General features: G+C 40.1%; 2 protein-coding genes across 6 annotated transcripts in view; one reads left to right on the top strand and one right to left on the bottom strand.

Annotated features, from left to right (window-relative positions):
• Nucleotides 1-499: 499 nt before the first annotated feature.
• Nucleotides 500-5,617, top strand: EMC4 (ER membrane protein complex subunit 4). Its single transcript, XM_065871561.1, has 5 exons — nt 500-709; nt 1,045-1,159; nt 4,153-4,306; nt 4,625-4,785; nt 5,041-5,617. The coding sequence occupies exons 1-5, from the start codon at nt 624-626 to the stop codon at nt 5,074-5,076; spliced, it is 552 nt and encodes a 183-aa protein (XP_065727633.1). The 5' UTR covers nt 500-623; the 3' UTR covers nt 5,077-5,617.
• Nucleotides 5,618-8,020: 2,403 nt separating this feature from the next.
• The window catches only part of SLC12A6 (solute carrier family 12 member 6), an 85,135-nt gene continuing 70,913 nt past the window's right edge, over nt 8,021-22,242 (bottom strand). For 2 of the 5 annotated variants that reach the window (XM_065870836.1, XM_065870837.1), the window contains 13 exons: nt 20,445-20,619; nt 20,026-20,144; nt 18,712-18,810; nt 16,171-16,290; nt 15,063-15,167; nt 14,487-14,655; nt 12,972-13,167; nt 12,224-12,393; nt 11,162-11,293; nt 10,472-10,579; nt 10,087-10,271; nt 9,550-9,683; nt 8,265-8,356 (listed from right to left, as the gene is read on the bottom strand). In XM_065870836.1, the coding sequence (XP_065726908.1) occupies nt 8,265-8,356; nt 9,550-9,683; nt 10,087-10,271; nt 10,472-10,579; nt 11,162-11,293; nt 12,224-12,393; nt 12,972-13,167; nt 14,487-14,655; nt 15,063-15,167; nt 16,171-16,290; nt 18,712-18,810; nt 20,026-20,144; nt 20,445-20,619 (1,804 nt within the window). Of the gene's footprint in view, nt 8,357-9,549; nt 9,684-10,086; nt 10,272-10,471; nt 10,580-11,153; nt 11,294-12,223; nt 12,394-12,971; nt 13,168-14,486; nt 14,656-15,062; nt 15,168-16,170; nt 16,291-18,711; nt 18,811-20,025; nt 20,145-20,444; nt 20,620-22,242 lie in introns of all 5 variants that reach the window. The other 3 variants (XM_065870835.1, XM_065870838.1, XM_065870839.1) reach the window with 3 other exon arrangements.

The raw sequence follows: 22,242 nt of genomic DNA, 5'->3' as shown, positions 1-22,242 counted from the left end.
AACGGAGACCGTCTGGATCTTGAGCCCAAGAGCCTTAACATGCCCACTCTGCCTCCTAGGTTTGCTGCGGATCAGGGACACAACTATCTACGTCGCAGGGTTCCTGTGAGAATTAAATGAAATAATAGACATAAAGTTCCTGGTACACGGTGGACATTCAATACCCAGAAGCTACTAAATAACTCGCTCAAGGTCACACAATCCGTGGTGAAGCGAGGATTTAAACAGATTATTTGAATCTTGTGCTCCCGGGAACGGGTAAGAGCTCCAGACGCTTTTCAGGGCTTCAACCCCTAATGGAGAGTCAGTATGGACTTCCCTTTGTCCCATAAAACGCACCTCAGAGGTGAGGGAACACCCTGCAGGCCTTCTTCAGAAAGGAGGGAAGGCGCGGAAGACGCTTTAGGTACCTTTACATTCTTTTTTTCCCCTCCCACCTTCTGTAGCTCCGACCACACCCTTCGGTCAGACGCCTGACAATTTCCGGGACGGAAGTGACGTCTATAGTTACGCGCCGGACGTGGACTTGCAGAGTGAACCCCAGAAGTCGCGGACGCTGTTGGGCTTGAGGCCTGGCTGAGCTTTGGTCGGGAGCTCTGCAGCTTTGGGAGGCGGCCGTTGCCATGACGGCCCAGGGGAGCCTGGTGGCCAACCGAGGCCGGCGCTTCAAGTGGGCGATTGAGCTGAGCGGACCTGGAGGAGGCAGCAGGTGAGGTGCCTGGGCAAAGTTCGACATCAGAGCTCCCACCCCAGCACTACCCCAGAGGAATAGGACCTGAACCCTCAGGCCCAACTCCCTGAAAAGGATGGGTGGCCCAGAAACGACTCCTGGGGAGCTAGCGGCTTCTCTGCCACAGAGGTTTCTATGACCAAAGGATGCTTATTTCATTCCTCCCTACAGGCAACGGTCTGACGAACCCACGAGAGGGCTGGTCTAATCTGGGTAGATGCATGTGAGGATCTTTATTCCTGTGATTCGAACGGGAAATGTGGAATGTGAAGTGTGGAAGGCTGCAACCTTAGTTTCTTGGTTTTGGTCTCTAGGAGCCGAAGTGACCGGGGCGGTGGCCAGGGAGACTCGCTGTACCCAGTTGGTTACTTGGACAAGCAAGTGCCTGATACCAGCGTGCAAGAGACAGACCGGATCCTAGTGGAGAAGGTACAGAGGTATAGATGTCACTATAGTCCTTGGGCCAGTCCTGACCTACACACCCACCCTCTCCCACGCAGCACATGAATGTCTTACTGTAGATGGCCCTTATCCCGAATATTTGATAGCTAAACCGCTTGAGATTAGTGTTACATTAGTTGACATATCAGATCCAAAAGTGCTCAATAATTGTAAAAATAAAAGACGTTTGAACATAAGATATAAGGAAGTAGGTTGAAAATTAGCTACTGGTAGCAATGCGTTCCAGTTCAAGTCATCTTTTTCTACTGGAGTTCCCTTATACCACACAACCAACCAACACAACAGCCCGTTGCTTTTACCTTCAGAATAGATTCAAAATCTTAATTCTTATTGCTGTAATCTATCATCCTGGTCTAAGCCACTTCATCTTCTACCATTTTCCCCTTTGTGCACTCCTATAGTCAGAACGGCCTCCTTGCTGCTCCTTAAATATGCCAGGCAAGCTTCTATTTCAGGCTTTTTGTACTTGTTCTTTCCTTTTCCCCCAGATACCTTTATGATTTGCTGTCTCATCTCCTTTCAGTCTCTCACGTGTTACCTTCTTAGTGAAGTCTACCCTCATGGCACTCCCTATCTTTTCTTACTTTATATTTCTCCATATCATTCATATATATTTCTCCATATCATTCATATATAGTTTACTTATTTTATTATCTCTATTTTCACTCTTGTAAGCTCCCTGAGAGCAAGATTTTGTCTCCCAAGTCCCTCGAACAGTGCCTGGCACTTCCCTCTCAGCCTTAATATTGTTCAATATTAAATGAACTTTGATTCATGAAATGCAGTGATTTTCACAACATGAAAATGACAGAGCTGTTGTCAGTGATTTTCTTGATAAGTGTCCTGTCATTTTTCATCTTGGTACATCAAAGCATAATATGAATAATACATGATAGTAAGGTATTACTAAAATGGCGTGATTTTAAAGGCAGATTATTATAAAATATGTATTTTAGAGCAATTCTGTTGTATGGATGATTTGATATTTAAACTCTCAGATAGGGACTTCCCTGGTGGTCCAGTGGTAAAGACTCCATGCTTCCAAAGCAGGGGGCACAGGTTTGATCCCTGGTCAGGGAACTAAGATCCCACATGCTGCTCCGCAGGGCCAGAAAATTTTAAAAAAACAAGAATTCTATAAATAAACTCTCATATAAATGATCTGTGTAAATGACAGATAAGGGAACTGTTTACACATGGCCATTTCTTCCTTTATGTGAATAAACCCAAATGGACAGGGGTATATTATTCTGTTTATATAGATAGATTTACTTTAAATATTTTGTTAAGGATTTTTTTTTTTTGGCTGTGTTGGGTCTTGGTTGCTGTGCACGGGCTTTCTCTAGTTGCAGCGGTGGGGGGGCTACTCTTCATTGTGGCGCGCAGGCATCTCATCATGGTGGCTTCTCTCATTGTGGAGCACAGGCTCTAGGCATGCGGGCTTCAGTAGTTGTGGCACGTGGGCTCAGTAGTTGTGGCTCACGGGCTCTAGAGCACAGGCTCAGTAGTTGTGGCGCACGGGCTTAGTTGTTCTGTGGCATGTGGGATCTTCCCGGACCAGGGCTTGAACCCGTGTCCTCTGCATTGGCAGGTGGATTCTTAACCACTGTGCCACCAGGGAAGCCCCTAGGATTTTTGCATTTAGGTTCATGAGTGATACTGGTCTGTACACTTTTCTCATAATGTCATTGGCAGGTTTTGGTATTTATGAGGCCCCATATTACAGTAATGAATTCATTTTTTCTTCTCTGAGTTTGTATAAGATTGGCTTTATTTTTTCCTTAAATGTTAAGAATTTGCCAAGGGATACCATTCGGGCTTAATTATAGAGTTTCTTAAAGTTATAAGACTATTTAAATTTCCAACTTCTTATGCCATTTAGGTAAGTTGTTATTTTTTCTAGGAATTTAGCCATTTCCCCCAAATTCATAATATTGATCACTTTAATATATGGAAGACCTATAGAGATGTCCCTTTTTTCATTCTTGCTGTTGAATAGTTTGCTTTTTATTCATCAGGCTCACCAGTATTTTCTTAATCTTTTCGAAAAAACCTTTGGCTTTGTTGATTTTAAGAAAATTTCATTAATTTCTGCTCTCATTTTGATTTCTTTCCTTTCCATTTCCTTGGGTTTAATTTATTCTTTTTCTTACTTCTTGAAATAGATGCTTACTTTTATTTAGTCTTCTAATATGTATTTAAGGGTGTAAATTTCTCAAAGCTCTGTGTCCCAGTTTTAATATATGGTATTTGTTATCAGTTAACAATATTTGTTTTCCACTGAAATTTCTTCTTTGATTAGTGGATCATTTAGAGCACATTTTTTCACTCTAACACATAGGGGATTTTCTAGTTATCCTTGTTATTGATTCCTAGCTTAATTGCATTATAATCAAAGAATATGCTTTGTATGATTGGAGTTCTTTGAGTTATTGACACTTTCTCCACAGCTCAGTAAATTGTCAGTTTTTGTAAATGTCCTATGTGTGTTTGAAAAGAATGTGATTTCTGCACCTGTTGGGTGCAGTGTTCTATTTGTCAATTGGGTTAATAATATCATTCAGATCGTTCATATCTGGATTTGTCTGTTTGTTCTATTAGTTATTGAGGTATGCTAATCTACCACTATGTGGATTTATCTAGTTCTTCAGTTGCAGATGGGCCAGTGATAGATGCAGAAGTTTAAGAACAAAAATAGGGAAATCTTCTCTTTACCACAAGTCCTGGGGAAAAATGGTATTTGGGAAACCCATGGGGAAAAACAGAAATGGTGAAGATGCCTTATCTTTAGAAGAGCAAGCTTCCTGTGGCAAAGTGGGAGAAGGGCAGAGGTGGTGGAATTGAGGAGTCAGCTCACTCAGAAGCACGAAGTCGGGAATTGTGTTCATTTTACTTTAACACCAGTGATATAACGTAGGACTGAGGATAGTGATCAGAGGTTAAAACTGTGTTTGTTTTAGCGCTGCTGGGACATTGCCTTGGGTCCCCTGAAACAGATTCCCATGAACCTCTTCATCATGTACATGGCAGGCAATACTATCTCCATCTTCCCTACTATGATGGTGTGTATGATGGCTTGGCGACCCATTCAGGCACTTATGGCCATTTCAGCCAGTAAGTATTCTTGAAATAATAATCCTCCTTAAGCTTTAAGAATCAAAGGCAAATTCTTCGGCAGAACCCATTACGGGAAGTCTTTGGCACAGCTAGCTCTTGGCTAGTTGCAGTAGGAGTGTGTGCAGGGTGGTGATGGCAGTGGTGGTGGCATGGAGGAGGAAATGGTGCTTGTGGGTTTTTGTTCACCTTTAATGGTTCTATTTGTACTCTTACTATGGGACTGGACTGTCTGTGTTATATATATTAATATATGGCCTGATTCGTATTGAAAAAAGAAGTTTTTTTGGTTTTTGACACTTTCTGTTACCCCAACAGCTTTCAAGATGCTAGAAAGTTCAAGCCAGAAGTTTCTTCAGGGTTTGGTGTATCTCATTGGGAACCTTATGGGTTTGGCATTGGCTGTTTATAAGTGCCAGTCAATGGGACTCTTGCCTACACATGCATCAGATTGGTTAGCCTTCATTGAGCCCCCTGAGGTAAGGCAAAAGGAAAGTTAAATTTGGGGCAGATGTAATGTACAGTAAATAGTTGATCCATTTGATGGTGGGGGATCACAGTTGCTCTTAGAGCTCATTTCTTAAGAAATAAGATCCATTAGGAGTTTGGAAATTGTTATATTTTAAAGATAAAGCAAAGTAGAGCTTATGATTAAAGTATTAAGTACTTGATTCAGGAAGTTATTTCAGTTATTTCTCATTCACCATTAACCTATTCATTTTTTCTTTTTTCAGAGGATGGAGTTCAGTGGAGGAGGACTGCTTTTGTGAACCTGAGAAAGAAGCACGTGGTGCCTATGTATCTGGAGCTCATTTACAGCCGCCTTCATGCCCAGTGGCTCCTCCTCAGCATACCAACCTTTAACATTATCACTCACTGAAAAGGACCAAAAGGTCTCTTTTCTCCATGGTGAAGAGACAAATCCTAGAAAGACAATGTACATATCACTACAAACACACAAAAAAACGATACCACAACTCTTGACTGAAAATAAGGTAGAAAACTTTATTTGTTTCCAGTAGAGAGCAAAACAACAAATGAAACCATAACTCTGTAAACAAAAGAGTGGTTGCTGATAAATCAAGAGCTACAGCAGCATCTCCTTTTAATAAATTAAATGGTTGAGAACAGTGCTTTAAAAAAAAGTTGCACAAGTTTCCCTTAAATCTATCCTCCTTAATATTTCACTTCTGTCTAACACAAGCTGGGACATAAAAATTCTGTTGGAGATACTAGAGAAATGGGAGAAACTAATGCTGAATTCAGATTATACATGATGAAAAGAAAAATAAACCAGACCCAAAAAGCACATAAAATGCTTACAGTGTAATTGCTACTTTAATATCCACAAAAATGGATTTTTAACATGTTTAGGGAGAATGAGGATTCGCGGGATCTCAGGGGCCAAAGGAATCTGAGGCAACGGAAGATACAAAGTAGTGATCTTTCCCCTGCCAAAAGGAACTTGGCACCTGTCAGACAGATGCTGCAACTCAAACTTAAGCTTTTAAGATAGCTATAAAAGGCAGAGGGCCAGCAGTTGGAAAATGAATATTGTCATAACCTGCCCTGGTAAAGTCATAGCTAAGACTTAAAAGCTGGATCTCTTCAAAAGGCAGGAGGCGGTCTTTCCTTTCTCTTCCTGCATGAAACACAAAGCCCCTTCCCCTAAGGTGCATTCTCTCATCAAGTTTTCGGTATTGCTTTATTTGCAGTGATTAAAAGAGACAAGACAGTTTGCAGACAACATAAGCAACACATAGACATGAAATGCTCTAGACAGAGATGAGTTTAAATCTGGCCTAATAACCACTTCCCCATGTAACAGTGATTGTGTTTTAGGGCCTAAAGTAGGGGCTATATTAGTAGCCACTAATTCCATTATCCCTTTAAAGGATTCTTACAGAGCTCCAGCCACAAAAAGCTCTTCTAAAACTAACCTTACTTTCTGTCCATTTGGCCAGAGGTTTTGTGTAAATGTAAAGGAGTTCCTGGGCAAGCTGACCTTTACAGCATGGGTCTTTAATAGCTTGGGTCCTAGGGTACCTGTTCCACTACTGCTGGACTCAACTTAGCAATGGAGTGTTGCAATGAAAGTTGTAAACAATGCTTCTACCCTCTGCAGGAAGCAGCAGAAAAAAAAGACTTAAAAGATCTTGTCTGCCTTGCTACCTGACTGGGCTGGGACACTGAGAGAAGAACAAAGGGAATAAACCAAAATGACTCCGTTTCTTAAGCCATATTGAAGGGTTTTTCTCCTCTGTCCATAAGGGTCAGATGAATAGTCTGCAGACTATGGAGCAAGTCAGCTTGCTCCATATCCTACTGGTAATGAAAGAGTGGTACTATTTATCATTAATAAAATGAAATTCAAAAGCAGACATGAACACAGGCAAGATAGTTTCTTGGAATACCCTATCTATCCTGTACAATAAATGAAGATTTCACATATATGAAATTACCACTCAGTCACACAGGGCAGTTTCCCTATGCTCGAAAAGCAGGTGTTTTGTGATCATTAAGTTAGCAAATAAAAAGCTAAGCTTGCAGAAGCATTTCCTTGACACATTTAGAGCTTTCTGAAAACAAAACTGAAATAGAAGACTGTTACCTTGGATAATCTCTTAGTTCAGATCCAAGTTTCTGCAGTCAAAATGAAGAATAAAATTGAAAGGAAAAAAAAATGCTCATACTTAGTGCTGAGCTGCATGCCCTCAAGTCTTCATTACGGCTGGCTTTGGGAATGAGTCCACAGGTTTCCTAATGAAATAAGTTTCTTGAAATAGGCCAATGCCAATTGCATGCCACTTCAGTGAAGTAGGTAAGAAGAGTAGCAGCAGCTCAGTAACTTTGGCACTATGGAAGGAGTATGGCTATAAAGTTCGAATTCCACTGCTGGATTCTCCCTTTGAAGGATAATCCAAAGGTTTTAGCCAAGGATTTTAGCCAGTCTTCCTAGTGTGTGTGTTCTTAAGATTTTTGATCTGTGCCTATAACCCAGAGGGCATAAAAGGGAGAAGGAAAGGAGAACCTATTGGTCAATATGCATCATCATCTGCCTGTCTTAGATAACAGCTTATATATTTTGCCCATGTCTCATAGGTAACCACAGGCTGCATGTATGTAAATCTTGATAGCTACCTTTTGGAGTTCGCTTAGTTTGTCCATTTGCAAAGAACCTGAAAGAAATAATTTTTACTCAACCTTTTAAAAAACAGTTTCCATGGTAACAGTGCCTGTATTACAATCCTAACCACAGGATGGGTTTGAGAAATAGCTGAAATATACAACACAGTATGTGTACTTAAACATATTTTGGGGGAATCTTATTTTGGAGGAAGTAGGGGCTGCAGTTTCATGTTTCCATTTTTATATATTGGTACCCTAATGTAAAATTAGAGTCCTGGAGAGCAGTGGATACACTGACGAAAATTTTCATCTTGGCTTGCCATGGATGTCTCCACAAAGATGTTAGCTCCCCGTGTACTTGGCCATGAATTCTTTAGTATGATGTGGCTGTGTCTGGCTGTTACCCCCATGGTGTCATCATTGAATCATGACTTCTGAGACTCATCTGTAATGTTAGATGTGTACTTGTCTTTTGTCTTCAGTTGAATTTCTAGCATCCCTTTTGCCAATTCATTTTATTGGTTTAGCTTGTTAATTCTAACTTGCCTTTATCTGGTACGGGCATGGCTTGTAGGACTTGAGCGTTGTTCTGAGGTTGAGGGAATATCTGCTTCTTCCTTAAGGACAGCAGGTCATGTGGTAGCAAAGAGCAGATCTGTTTGTACTTTTCTGCACAAGTACTTGAGGCTCAGCTCATTAAGAGTTCAGCGTGATGTACACAGAACGCAGGTCTCTAGTTGATGGGAGTGGTAGTAAAGAGCTGGCACTTCCATGGAGGATGGAAACCTTTCTGGAAAGGTGAGGCCCAGCAGAGTCATTCAGGGGTAGATTATGAATAAATGGTGATCACTTCACTGCCACCACCTCGGACAAGAAGGACTCGCTCTAGTCCTTCAGTGAGCACTTCTAGGAACTCCATGTCTTCAGAATTTGTCAAGGAGACAAATAGGCAGAAGAGCACAATTTAAAACCTGGCCTCATGATAATCTGAGTTTATCTGACTACAAAGCTGCAAAATCAACATGCTTGTTTTAATTATTATATATTCAGAACTGGAGAAGTCTGAACTCTGGATTCAATCAAACTCTGAAGTAATCTGGGGATCTAGCCTCTTTGCATAAATAATACAAGACTCCCATTTGTTAGATTTTTTTTCTAAATGTTATTTTAAAATGGGGGAAACCCAGAAGTAATGTGTTATTACTACATAGCAAATAAGGCAGAAAGAAGAAAAAGCCACAACAGGGCAACTTGTAAGATTCCAGGAGAGAATCCCAGTAATTTCCAAGTGAACCTGCTCAAGTTAGATTTTTTTCTGCCAGTTCCTTTTTCTTTTTTTCTTCAAATATAGTTGATTTACTCTTTGTTTTCTTTTAACCTCTTTTCCTTAATGGTACTGGTGGGAATGGACCAGTCTGTGCCACTGCAGTGCTGAAGGGGTCCCATAAAAACAATCCTGGAATTAGGGTATGAAGAAGAACCTTATCTTTCCCCCTCAGAGGAGATTCCACTTCATCTGCCTCTCCCCTAACTCCATCCAAAAGAGAGAGGCTTTGCAAACTGGGACGAGCCTGGAAAGGAGAAGGGGCTGTGGGTGTTCCATCTCTAGGACTGTCAGAAAGGGTTCTATACACTGAATGTTGAAAGTCATGTTGCAAATATGCCACCTAAAAAGTCTCTTTAGGGTTCAGAGAGAACATCTTATACCCAACTCCCCTGAAGGAGAGTAGTATCACTAAGTAAGGATCCTTGCCTGAGACTTTTAACAGTCTTCCCTCCTCAAGAGAGGAAGTCATAGACAATAACTTTTACAGTTACTTAGTGTCCCATCTAAAACACAGGCTAAGGGCTTCCCTGGTGGCGCAGTGGTTGAGAGTCCGCCTGCCAATGCAGGGGACATGGGTTCGTGCCCCGGTCCGGGAAGATCCCACATGCCGCGGAGTGGCTGGGCCCGTGAGCCATGGCTGCTGAGCCTGTGCGTCTGGAGCCTGTGCTCCACAACGGCAGAGGCCACAACAGTGAGAGGCCCACGTACCGCCAAAAATAAATAAATAAATAAATAAAACACAGGCTAAGATTTTCCCTACTGGAAGTTTTGCTCTTGGAAAGGATACAGTTTTCATCACCCTCAGGGTTTCGGGGTGGCCCTGGCATATTCAACAAAACCAGCTTTGCTTCATGGGACTTGTTAACTATAACCTCATTGAGCTTCACTGCTGTATGCATCCGCCTCACATTGGACTGGTCCCTGGAAGGGAAGCGTGGTGGGGAAGAAACAGGGGGGTTAAGGCAAAGAGAAAACTAGGCATATCGTCAACTTTAAAAAACTTGAGATTTTAGAGATTTTTTGCTTTAACTATGATTGATGTAATGAACAAATGACTGATTGCCTTATAATATTGATATCATGGTTTTCTCATTCTACATTTTCTTGTTTTATACCAGGAACACAGTATGGACAGGAAGAAAGATGGTTAGCTTGTGTACAGTGTTAATTGGTAGCTGATAGGCATAGGCAAACAATAGAAAGATGGCTGGATTTGGGGTGAAATGAAGACTAGATTCTGTCCTGTGTATTCAGGCAGTGCCACACCTGTGGCACTAACTAGGATACTATGTTAAGTGATAAGCTTGTGAGTAGGAAAACTTACGGACGCATGTTAAGTAGGTCCTGGAATCCTTCCATTGACTTGGCCTTTTGCCCCCGGGATGCCATGTACTTGTCTTTCGTCCAGGTCATGTGCACCTTCTCCTGATAGGTCTCTGTCTCTTCATCCTCGTCAGAGCCAATGCTGGTCAATCGTAGCATTGAATTCCGATCTTTTACCAGCTGTGCCTGAGGAAGGCCCAACATAGCTGTGACTCTATACCCAATTTTCTCTCATGCTTCATCTTTAATTATTTTGAAATGTGGTTATAGTGGAATAACCAATAAAGCAATCAGGAAAGAATCTGTCATGCTGAGAACAATACTGTCATCCCTTTCAGTGACAGACTTCACAGGGCCAGGATTAGGTCAATGCAGCAAAATCTCACCTCTCTGTCCCGCTCTGTTTTGGATAGTCGCATGTGCCGGAGCATCTGGGACCTTTGCTCCATCATCAGGGTGCGCTCGTAAGTATAAGCTGATATGTCACTGTCATGCTGCCGTAGATATCACACGGAGTAGGCAATAAGCACAAACGAGAAAGAGCCATATATTTTCATTTCCACTTACTAAATTACACCAGAGAAAGTTATCACAACATCAACCTAGGTTTTAGTTTTTGTTCAGTCATTGAGCTATGTAAATATAATAATATTGTGGATTGTAGATCAAATCCAGAGCCCTGAGTCTTTTCCACAATCTAACCATGACATACGTGTTTCCTTGAAACACAAAACAAAAACCCCAGTCTTATTTTTTTTTTAATACTTACAAGTTGTTTTTTTAAAAAAGCTATGTGTGATTTTAGCACGAATATATGAACTGAAACTTAATAAAACTGTATTAAGCAGATAAGAATCTAGCAGAAATAGAAGGGCTATGGAACAAACAGGAAAGCAAAAATTTAAAACTACCACTAAATACACATCACATATGCATTGTACTTATCTAGATCAACATATGAGAGTTTTGTTGGAACTAAGGAATTAATCCACATTTGCAGCTGAGGAAATTCCCAAACCAGAAGAGGTTCTAGAATGACAGGGTAGTCTCTCCTATCTCAAACTCAGCTTTCTCACCATCTCCACCACTTCCACCTCTGCCTCAATGCGAAGGTGATACAGGAAGGTGGCCAGGTCCTTCTTCATCTGAATACTGTTGTCTTCTAGTTGGGCTACTGTGAAGATCCGTATGCTGCATTTTCGCCACACCTGAGAAAGTACCACATATACATGGAAAATTAAATGCAAGAAGGCAAAAAAGAGTTATTTCTTAAAATAAATGGCACTTTTGCCTAGAACAATCTTGTACAGTTTCAGGGTATATGTTCCTAGATTCTTACTTGCCATATTATTATTTATTTACTTATTTATTTATTTTACTTACTTGCTATATTATTGTTAGGGCAAAAGCTTGACCAAGGAACACACAAAATATAGTTTAAAGGAGTTCTTATTTCATGACAAGAAAAAAACTGGCAAAACAGAAAAGATGGCACATGATACATTAAGAGGGTGCTTTACTCAGATAGCATACTGATGACACTGTGCAGACTATAATATTTACTATTTTAAATTTCAGTCTTACCATAGGATGAACATAAATATGTATAAGATACACACACATCCTCTTAGGTTTCCAGTATTTTCGTCTTTTTCTTTTTCTTTTTTTTTTTTTGCAGTACGTGGGCCTCTCACTGCTGTGGCCTCTCCTGTTGTGGAGCACAGGCTCCGGACGCGCAGGCTCAGCGGCCATGGCTCACGGGCCCAGCCGCTCCGTGGCATGTGGGATCCTCCCGGACCGGGGCACGAACCCGTGTCCCCTGAATCGGCAGGCGGACTCTCAACCACTGTGCCACCAGGGAAGCCCCAGTCTTTTTTTTTTTTTTTAATTCACTTATTAATGTTTTTTTCCAAGGGCTCATATGGAGCTCTATTAATTTGCTGAATTTCCCTTGGAAATAGGTATCAACTACAAAGAAAACTATTTCTTATAACGTTGAATCTGGAATCACGGAAAGCCAAGAATAATCCCCAAGTTTTCCAAGCCCCAACACTATAGAATGAAAGGAAGACTCTCTGTCTAGTGAACCAGGACAGAAGTTAAGAGAGAAAGACTTTTTAAAAAAGGTGTCAGAATACCTTGTGCTGTTTCAGTAGGAATGGTAAGAGCATGAGCATCCCCCCGTCATGCACGATCCACCACACATCAATGTTGCCCTCAGAAAACTGCTCCACATTGCTGGGAAAGAAGGAGATGTTTTTAGCCACCAGCAGGGCCAGATGGGCAGCAGTTGTCACTCGAACTGTGCCTAGGGAGAAAACAGAGAGAATCAGGATAAGCAGAGATGAATCCTTAGGCTTACCTTGCTTCCTACCATGTCAGCAAAGAAAGGATAATGCCCATTGACAGTTCTTTGAGCAAGGTGTCCTATTTACACAGTAGGTTATACCAAATCAAGTAACGAAAATCATTAAGAAAAATTTGAATAGCTAACAGAATTAGACTGAGAACTATGATTTACATTACTAGGTGTATTCTGATTACTACATTTCTAAGTGGGGGATATGTGAATTGGGGAGATTTTGATGCTGACGAACAATTCTTCCAATTCCTGTGAGAATGTCAATGTGGGAGATCACACATGGAAATCTGGCAATTTCAGAGATAATTCCTAATGTAAGACTTGGCAAGATAAACAACTGATGAACATTATGTAAGGCTGGAGGGGGTGAAGAGAATCAGGTTATTACTAGCAGTAGTTATTTAGGTGCCCTTATGAGACTATGCTTCAGCAAGGACATCGTCTCTATTTTAGGAGGCTGGGGGGTGGGGTTAGGGTATATCCTCTATTTGAGCCCTCAGGATAGTATGAGAAATGTTTTGTACCAATAAAAGTCTTCCAAGCTCGAGCATCTTCACTCTGGCGCCAGCCATTTGGCCACCCCATCACCACTGTGTTGTGCTTCATGCCCCCAAGGCCACATGACTGGATGAGGTGGGAAATGCCCTCTCTCAGCTTGGCGGCCACCACCAGCTGGGAGAATCCTTTCACCTTCTCTGCCTCCATTAGATGCTTTATGGTCTGAAAGAGAGACAGAATCTCAACACTGAATTACTTCATCCTGGGTCTTTTAACTTCTTACTCCTTCTCTGTATTATATTCCCCTCCCCCTTCCAAACTCTGCATAAGATCTACAGAACAATTCAAAAAGTTTAATTTATCCCAATGAAATTTTATTATCCTTTGCCTTTTTCACTTGCTAAGTGCTTACTACATATGTAGGTAGTTGTCTACATGTACTGATAGTTCCTCTACCTTTTCCTCTCTTCTGCTTTTCTTTCTAACATACCAAACAAATTGAGAATAGGGATCGTCACAAAGTGAATATTCAATATTCCTTCTTAATTGCCCAGGGTGAGTGTGAACATAATCTCCTTCCTTCCTTAGTCCCAGTCTTGCCCTGACTCATATTACTAGAAATTCAATATGACGATTCAGTTTCAATTTAGAATTATCTCAGGTATGTTTTCTATTTTTGTTTTTGCTACTTCCACATCCCTTTTGATATTTTAATGGTGATTACTTGCGAAACTTGTATTTGTTTTACTATTCTTTTATTTATTCAAGCCAGTCTGGAGATAATATTTCATTTAGTCTTACTTCACTCTCTTGGTAGAAAGGTAGAGAGAATAATGGTGTAGAAAATGGATATGATTTTCCCAAAGGCACAGATTAAGTCAGCGGTGTAGCTAGGATAATTGGGGTCTCTTGATTTCCAATACCGTGCTTTTTATTTATTTTTGTGATCATTCTGGACTAATGTTTCTTCAGCATTTCTAGTTCTAGGGTTTCAAAGCATTCCAAAATGAAATCCAGTAAAATTTTTGAAATGTAACTGAAATTTCTCCAGGGTGAGTTCTATCATTTATAATAGAGTGAAATCTACTTTCTTCTTCAGGAAGAACTTTAATATCCCATAAGCTAATCAGAAGTAGCAAAGGAATCTTGGTCATGGCACCATGTAGATTAGCAAAGAGGAAGAAAATGTGCTCATCGCTCCTTGTTGTCACAAGATTGAGAGGAACCATCACCATAGTTCAAGGGATGATTTATTTACATGACTTCTCTTAGGGCTGAGTCAATGTCTGGAGTCTATTTGGAAATAGTGCTTAGCCTTGATAATCTTATAGTTTAGAAATGCTTTTTAAATGGGAAGAATAAATTATTATCTTCTAGTTCATCATAGTATTTGGGAGAATATGACCATTCAAGTCAGCACTATGAAGGACACCTCCTAGATCACTCAGGAAAGGGATTAATTTAGAAATCCGAGGTCTTATGACTCAACAGCACAAAACCATAAGCTAAATTCCACGAGGTCAATAAGCCTTGACTCTTACCTGCTCAGCAGCTAAAGCTTCACCATAGTTCTCCAGGAAGTTCCCCACGATGACAGAGCCCACAATAGTGAGACCCTTTCCTGCCTTAAGCTGTGAAGCAAAGGTGAGGAGGCGAGGATGCTTGACATGCAGGTCTTCATCTAGTTTCAGCAGTACAAGCAACTGAGGCCTGTAAAGAGGTTGGCGGGGAAGGGGGTGGGATGAGAAAACACTCTGGGGCTGGGGACAGAATGACAAGTCTACCCTTTAATTCAGGAGATCTGTATAAAACACGTACTTTGACAGAAGGAAGAGATTAGAGAAAATGATAGGGTGCGGCTGCACAGTTATTCTGAATTTTCCCAGTATTAGCTCAAATTGATCAGTCTTGAAGGAAGAATGAAAATGGTAGAAGTCTAGATCATATAGCACATGATTAAAAGGGAACAGAGGATCAAGAATTTAGAATCAGTCAAAGCATGTCCATTTCATGAATTCCTTGAGCCCCATGATTTCCTTATCCTGTAATCAATGAAGCACACCTTTCTGTGTGGTAACTCTGTGCCAAACACCACTAAGCTCTGTTGGTTTTTTTACCTCCAGTTTTTAGTGTGTGGAGGTCCTTCTTCCAGCCGAAGCAAAGCAAATCGGGCTGCACTGAGGGACAGCCCGCGGATACCATCACCCCATTCTTTCTCAGCTCTGGGAGAAAGAGGAGAAAAGAGCAGAGACAGATTTAAACCGTAAGTACAATCTCAAAAAACAGTTTACTTTTTCTTTATCTAAAAGTAACATACACACACAAGGTAGAATATTAAAGCTCATATTAATTATTTATATGATGCTCTCTATTAACATAATGAACCCACAGTAAGCAGATCAACACTACCCTTCACCAACACACTGCACTACACAACCGTTCAGAATAAAGGCTGGAAGGGTCACTTGACTTGTCCTGCGATGTAACTATTCAAAAGCAATAATGTAAAATAGCAATTTCGATTAGGAAGTTACTACAGATCCCAAGTTTAAATTATTTCAAAAATAATTGCAGAGAAAGCAAAACTCAATGTAATCTTCTAGATCAGAGTGTTATTTATTCCTAATTTGGGGACGTTGTTAGTGAAGTCTTAGTTGTTACAAAGTTATTCAGGACTAATTTATTTTCCATTTCAGACACAATTCCTTGCCTGAAGAGATAAGCAAGAATATTTATATTTGTGTTATACTTTGTTTTTTAATTTTAATTTTGTACTGGAGTATAGTTGATAACAATGTTGGGTTACTTTCAGGTGTACAGCAAAGTGATTCAGTTATACATATACGAGTATTGAGCAGAGTTCCCTGTGCTATACAGTAGGTCCTTGTTGGTTATTTTTTTTTTATTTCTACTGGAATATAGTTGATTTACAATGTTGTATTAGTTTCTGCTGTATGGCAAAGTATACTTTAATACTATCATTACTATTTCAGTACATCCTTTTAGTTATCTTTTCCCTGATCCATTCATACTTTCTCAACAGGTTCCCTTTATGATCAATGGCTTATGTCTGTAAGGTGACTAAGAGAATTAGGGGTACAAAATTTGGGTACAGATGAATGAAGTTTCCTGGATCCCTAATGCAATTTTCACCAGGCTGGCTCTAACCAAACTAGCCAGTTTCGATAGTTTTAGCAGCAATCAAGGTTGTATATCCAGACTTACCCTTGGTACTCGATGTACTTGTAGATCATACCAGCTATTACCATAGCTACGATGGCATAATACCAGGAAGAAATAAACATCAGAGCCAGACAGATACTCATTCCCATGAAAGAGAGGGCCCTAGAAAATTAAAAACAAAAAGAATTTTTTAAAATGTTTTTCTAAGCAGCTGCAAAAGAAATCTGTGCCAAAGGTGCTTCTTAAACTGGTGAGAAATTATTATTTTTAAAAATTCCAATATGTTGCAGATAGAACTTCTATAAAATGCAATAAAAAATGAATTACTAGAAAAACTGTTATATGCTTGGATGTTGTGACAATGTCAAATTGCTATAAAGTTTCTAAATGCTTTTTCTCAGTTTTTATAGTTGTCTTATCATGGACTAGCAACAATCAATAGATCTGCACTGAGCCCTGAACCACCCTTAGTGCTGATGTTTCCCATTGCTGGAAGAACATATAAATGAATAGGGTTGCTATGAAAGTCATCTGTAGTTATGAGGACAATTAATACCTACATGGGAAAGCAAAGATGGGACGTGTAGTCAAAATTATTAATAACTCTTTGATCTTTTTAAAAAAAGTATTTCACGTGAATATGACTAAAAACTTTATGAACATTTATTAACACAACTGCAGAACCCACTGGAAAAAATCTCCCATTAGTTTCTTTACTTTACATAAGGAACTTGGAAGAAAATAATGAAATTCTTGTTTTGATCAAATAGGTAGACAACTATGCTTACTGAAGTTGCTTTCTGTACAGAATGAACTTAGTTGTATGACAAATTTCAAAGAACAAATAGAACAGTTGTTAATCTGGAGAAAATTAGGATCTAATGAATGAAAATATAGAGTGTAAAGAGAAAGAGAAAAAGTAACAAAAGCAAAATAGTAACACAAAAAAAGTTCAGAATGAACTTTTTTTTTTTTTTTTTTGGTACGCGGGCCTCTCACTGTTGCGGCCTCTCCCGTTGAGGAGCACAGGCTCGGGACGCGCAGGCTCAGCGGCCATGGCTCACGGGCCCAGCCGCTCCGTGGCATGTGGGATCTTCCCAGACCGGGGCACGAACCCGTGCTCCCTGCATCGGCAGGTGGACTCTCAACCACTGTGCCACCAGGGAAGTCCCATAATGAACGTTTAACTAAAGTTAAAGCTAGAAAGAGGATTAGAGGTGTCAAGATCAGTTGAAGATCTAAATTTGTGCCAGATAAAGGTTACATCACTACCCACCACCGGTAAGTGAAACTAGAAAGGGATCAAGGAAAAAGTCGGCAAAGAGGAATGTAGCAACAGGTACATACAGGGCATATTAAAGAACCTCTAGCTGTGACAGAAAAGAAATGGAAAGAAATGGGATAGTAGCTAAAAACGTGGTGGCTCCTTTAGGACTGAGGAGACGTGAACACAACAGCAGCAGCTGTAGCAACATTTCATCGAGAGCTTTACTGTGTACCTGCACAGTGTATAGGCACTGTGCTCAGCGCTTTACATTATCTCAAAACAACCCTATGAGATAGATAATACTATTAGTCCCATTTTACAAATGAATAAAATGAAATTTTATGTGGTTATGTGCTTTGTTGAAAGTTACAAACTAGGAAATAGTAGAGCTGACACTTGAACTCAGGTCATCTGACTCCATAGCTCATACTCCTTTTTTTTAAATTTTTTTTTTAAAAAGTAATCAATTAATTAATTTTGGCTGGGCTGGGTCTTCGTTGCGGCACGCAGGCTTCTGTAGTTGTGGCACATGGGCTCTAGAGCACGCAGGCTCGATAGTTTAGGTGTGTGGGATCTTAGTTCCCCAACCAGGGATCGAACCCGGGCCTCCTGCATTGGGAGTGTGGAGTCTTAACCACTGGACCACCAGGAAGTCCCCTCATGCTCTTAACTAGTGAATGAAATCACATTAAGAAAGGGAGTCTGAGAATCAAAACTGATGAAAACTGATGCGAATATGAGGATAAATGGAAAGAAATGAAGCCCAGTGCTTAGCGAAGAGGGAAACAGGCAATCAGATATGCAAAGGGTAGGTTGTTTTAACCTGCAGAACACAGCAGCCTGGAAGTATTTATTTCACAGTTTTGATCTTTATTCTCAAGTGGGTATTATAAATTATTATAAAACCATATATAAAAAAAAAAACCGGGGCTTCCCTGGTGGCGCAGTGGTTGAGAGTCCGCCTGCCGATGCAGGGGACACGGGTTCGTGCCCCGGTCTGGGAGGATCCCACATGCCGCGGAGCGGCTGGGCCCGTGAGCCATGGCCGCTGAGCCTGCGCGTCCGGAGCCTGTCCTCCGCAACGGGAGAGGCCACAACAGTGAGAGGCCCGCGTAACGCATAAAAAAAAAAAAAAAAAAAAAAAAAACCACAGTAGGATGGTGGAAGTTCATGTGAGCACTGGAAGTTGCAACAGACAGTAGGAAATGGGTGACCAAGAAAAAATTGTATCGAGAACTCAGAATCTCCTAATTTTCTAGTTCAATGATGGGTTCTCTCCAAATGTGGTGAAGAAGAAGAAAAAAAAGCTGACTTACCAGTGGTAGTAGCGGAACCGGGGTCTCCAATTGGGTGTTCGAAGTAATGTTTGCAAGGCACATGCCAAGTTCACGAAGAGGTAACACATGAGAAAAAACCTGGCAGAATAAAAAAAGTAAGAGGAATGACTATTACTGTAAAATAATTCTTCAAAGGTTACTTTACATAACTCGAGAGATTTGCTATATTTAAGCCTTTGCTCTAGGCCACTAGCCTTTAATTAAGACTAGGGTGTAGAGGAACTTAACCTCCACACAAACCTGCTCAACCTCCGAAGTTCTCTCTCAGTGAAAGACACAACCACTCTTTCCCCGGTTCTTCTTGGGACAATCCCGGTTTCCTCTTCACTACTCAACCTTGTTCCAAATTCACTTATCAAGTCCTACGGATTCTACCTATTTACAAATCTCTAAACTTTTCCCCCCTCCTTTCCACCTCTACTTCTAAGAGCATAGTAGAGGCTCTCATTTCTTCTTTGTTGGATTAGTGAAATAAGCTTCCAGCTGGCACTCCCAGCTCAATTTTGGCCTCCTTCTAACCTCTCTTTTATACTGAATTGATCATTATGAAACAGAAACATGATAATTTTGTTCTCAAAGGATTACCCACTACTTTCAGGTAGAAGTTCCAGGTTCTTTGTGATCTGGCTCTACCTATTTCCCCGCTCTGCACCTCTCCAACCCGCAACCTCCCACTCGATCAAAGCCAAACCTTCACTTCTCCAGATGTGCTGCACTATTTCATCTCTCGGTTCCTTCACACACATTCCCTGCCTGGGATCTCTTTGACCCCTTCACTGATTAGCAATCCTTCAAGATACAAGTGTCACTTCTTCCAGAAAACCTTTCCTGAGTCTCAGTCTTTGGAGCTCATATAGTGCTCAGTATTCACCTTGACCACAGTACTCATCACACTAGACAGGGATCACTGGTTTCTTTATCTATCTACCACCAATTCTCTGAGGTTGTGTCTCAGCCACCTTATGCTTATTCTCAGCATACTGCCCAGTGCCAGGGAGGTAGTAAGTCATCAATAAGTCAATAAGTTGAATGACTAGTAGTAAAAGCTACAATCAGTTGATAACGAATCAGAAATGAAGGCAAAGAACTTTTGAAGTTATGCAGGTAGAAAGAAACCATGACAACTTATGAAGTTAGCCTTACATGAAAAGTCTCAGGAATATTTATTATTTAGGTGAAGTTACACCTATACTTGGTTCTCTCTGTTATCACTACTGTCACATGCCTGATGGAAATCAACATGTATTATACATCACATAAGCAAGAGTAAGTGAAAGAATAACTGGCTCTTACATGGAAAGAATTGGGGCCACAAGATCCAGGGAGGCAATAAGGATTCCCAGCTCTGCAATGACAGCAGTTAGAAGTAAAGCCCAGGTAGGTTCCCCATTGGCTTTGCTGTGACCAAACACCTGTACATAGAAGGGAAATATCAGACACAGGAGTGTGGGGAGGGTTTGAGTCAATGCTCCCTGATTCCTCTATGCTATGGTTTCACAGCTCTAAAAAATAATAATATTACAACTGTGGTAGCTTTTAAATGCCTTTACCCCACTCACATGTAAACTCATACTAGAGATTTAGAGGGTCTTGTGCTAAAAACCCACGTCTTCATATTATATGATCCAGTAATTCCTAAGCCTTATGAAGATCACACTGTTTCTTGTAAAACCTGGGAAAACAGGAAGAGGGCATAGGACAGGGTCACTCACCCTCAGAAAGGGTATGATGTTATCCTTGGCTATAGCCTGTAGCAGCCTCGGTGCACCTGTGAGACTCTGAAGTCCAGCCCCACACGTGGAGAAGAAGGAGCCAATAACAATCACCCACGGGGACGGCCAAGATAAGGTACCCACCACGAGATTACCTTTCACAGCATCCCCAAACCTGGGAGAGAAATCAGAGTGAGGAAATTTGACCTGGAAATAACTTTAGACGAAAAAACTAGACTGACATTCCCCCAATGTTTTCTATTTATAATTTTTAAAGAATCAAAATTGAGGTAGACATGAATAATAACAAATGTAAAGGTAGGTAGATCTGATCAAAAGGCACTAGTAGCCTATATTAAGAAAAAAAAATAACCTGTAGGGCCAGAAAATAAGCTAAGCTTTAATTAAAGCTTTCCCCCTCAAATTATCAAAATATCTACCCTGCAGAAAAACTGTAGAAGTATAGAAAAATACAAAAAAAGCAGGGAGGAAACCCATAATCATAACGTAACTGCTAACATTTTGCATACCTTGCATATTTTAGTGTTTACTGTTTTTAAAAACATAGATGAGACCATACTGCACCTATACTTCTGTACTCTTTTTAAAACTTATAAGCAATTTCCTATGTCATGAAAAACTCATGAATAAACATTTTTACACGTTTCTTTACATTATCATAATTTACATTATCCATTCCTCTAGTGTTGATTTTCTACTATAGAAAATACTGTGATTGACATCTTTATGCACATGTCCACATTCACATTTCAAATTTTTTTTCCTTATGGTAGATTCCTAAGAGGGAATAACTGCAACAAAAGGGATCAACATCGTTAAATATTTCAAAGCACTACCAAAGTGCCTTCCAGAAAGGGTATACTGGATTTATTCCCACTGGAAGTAGATGAAGGTTCATGTCTTATGGCACATACCTATTTCACACCAGCTCTGAGTATTAAAATTTTAAGTCACTGCTAACTTGATGGGTAAAACATGGTGTCTCATTGTTTAATTATTTATGGTTTTAATGATTTTTTACAATGTATCACACACACAAAAGAAATGTACAAAAACTAAATGCATATTTCAATAAATTTTCACAAAGCAAACATCCACGTAAAACATCCAGTCAAGAAACAGAACACACTGCCAGCACCCAAGATCCTCTCTTATGCCCACTCACCAGCTCTTTCTCCCTCCCCACTCTCCTAATTTTTAATGCTATATAGTTTTACCTGTTTTTAGACTTTAAATAAATGAAACAGTATATATCTTTTGTGTTTGGTTTCTTTGATTCAACATTGTGAAATTTTTCTTTTGGTACATAGCTGTGGTTCATTAATTTTCACTGCTGTATAGTTTTCCATCACATGAATACATAATTTATTCATTCTACTACGGATGGACATTTGGACTATTTCCAGATTTTGCCTCGTAAGAACAATTCCACTGAAAGAATCCTTGTGCACACTTCTTAATGCACACATGTATGCATTTGTGTTGGATATACCTAGCAGTGGAATTGCTGGTTCATCAGGTATGCATATGTTCAACTTTAGGAGATAATGTCCAACAGTTTTCTGAAGTGGTATTCTAATTTACACTTTCTATAATTTTTATATTATAATTTACCAAAGCTCTATAAACCCATTTTCAATCACAATCATATAGAAATAATAAACTGTGTTACTTATTTATTTTTGTTAACAATATTTATATAGCATCTATTAGAGTTCTTGTCCTCAAAGAATTCAATCTAGTATAGGGGACAGAAATATGAAATCAAGTAGCTGCA

Source organism: Phocoena phocoena, chromosome 2 (genome assembly GCF_963924675.1).
Source record: "Phocoena phocoena chromosome 2, mPhoPho1.1, whole genome shotgun sequence".
NCBI classification, from domain to species: domain Eukaryota; kingdom Metazoa; phylum Chordata; class Mammalia; order Artiodactyla; family Phocoenidae; genus Phocoena; species Phocoena phocoena.
The sequence above is the reverse complement of the archived record's forward strand: the minus strand, read 5'-3'. Positions and strand labels throughout refer to the sequence as shown.

Coding starts and splice junctions, on each gene's coding strand:
- EMC4 (XM_065871561.1), top strand. CDS start 624: ATGACGGCCCAGGGGAGCCTGGTGGCCAACCGAGGCCGGCGCTTCAAG. Junction 1,160..4,152: donor ACCGGATCCTAGTGGAGAAG/GTACAGAGGTAT, acceptor TGTTTGTTTTAG/CGCTGCTGGGACATTGCCTT. Junction 4,307..4,624: donor ACTTATGGCCATTTCAGCCA/GTAAGTATTCTT, acceptor TTACCCCAACAG/CTTTCAAGATGCTAGAAAGT.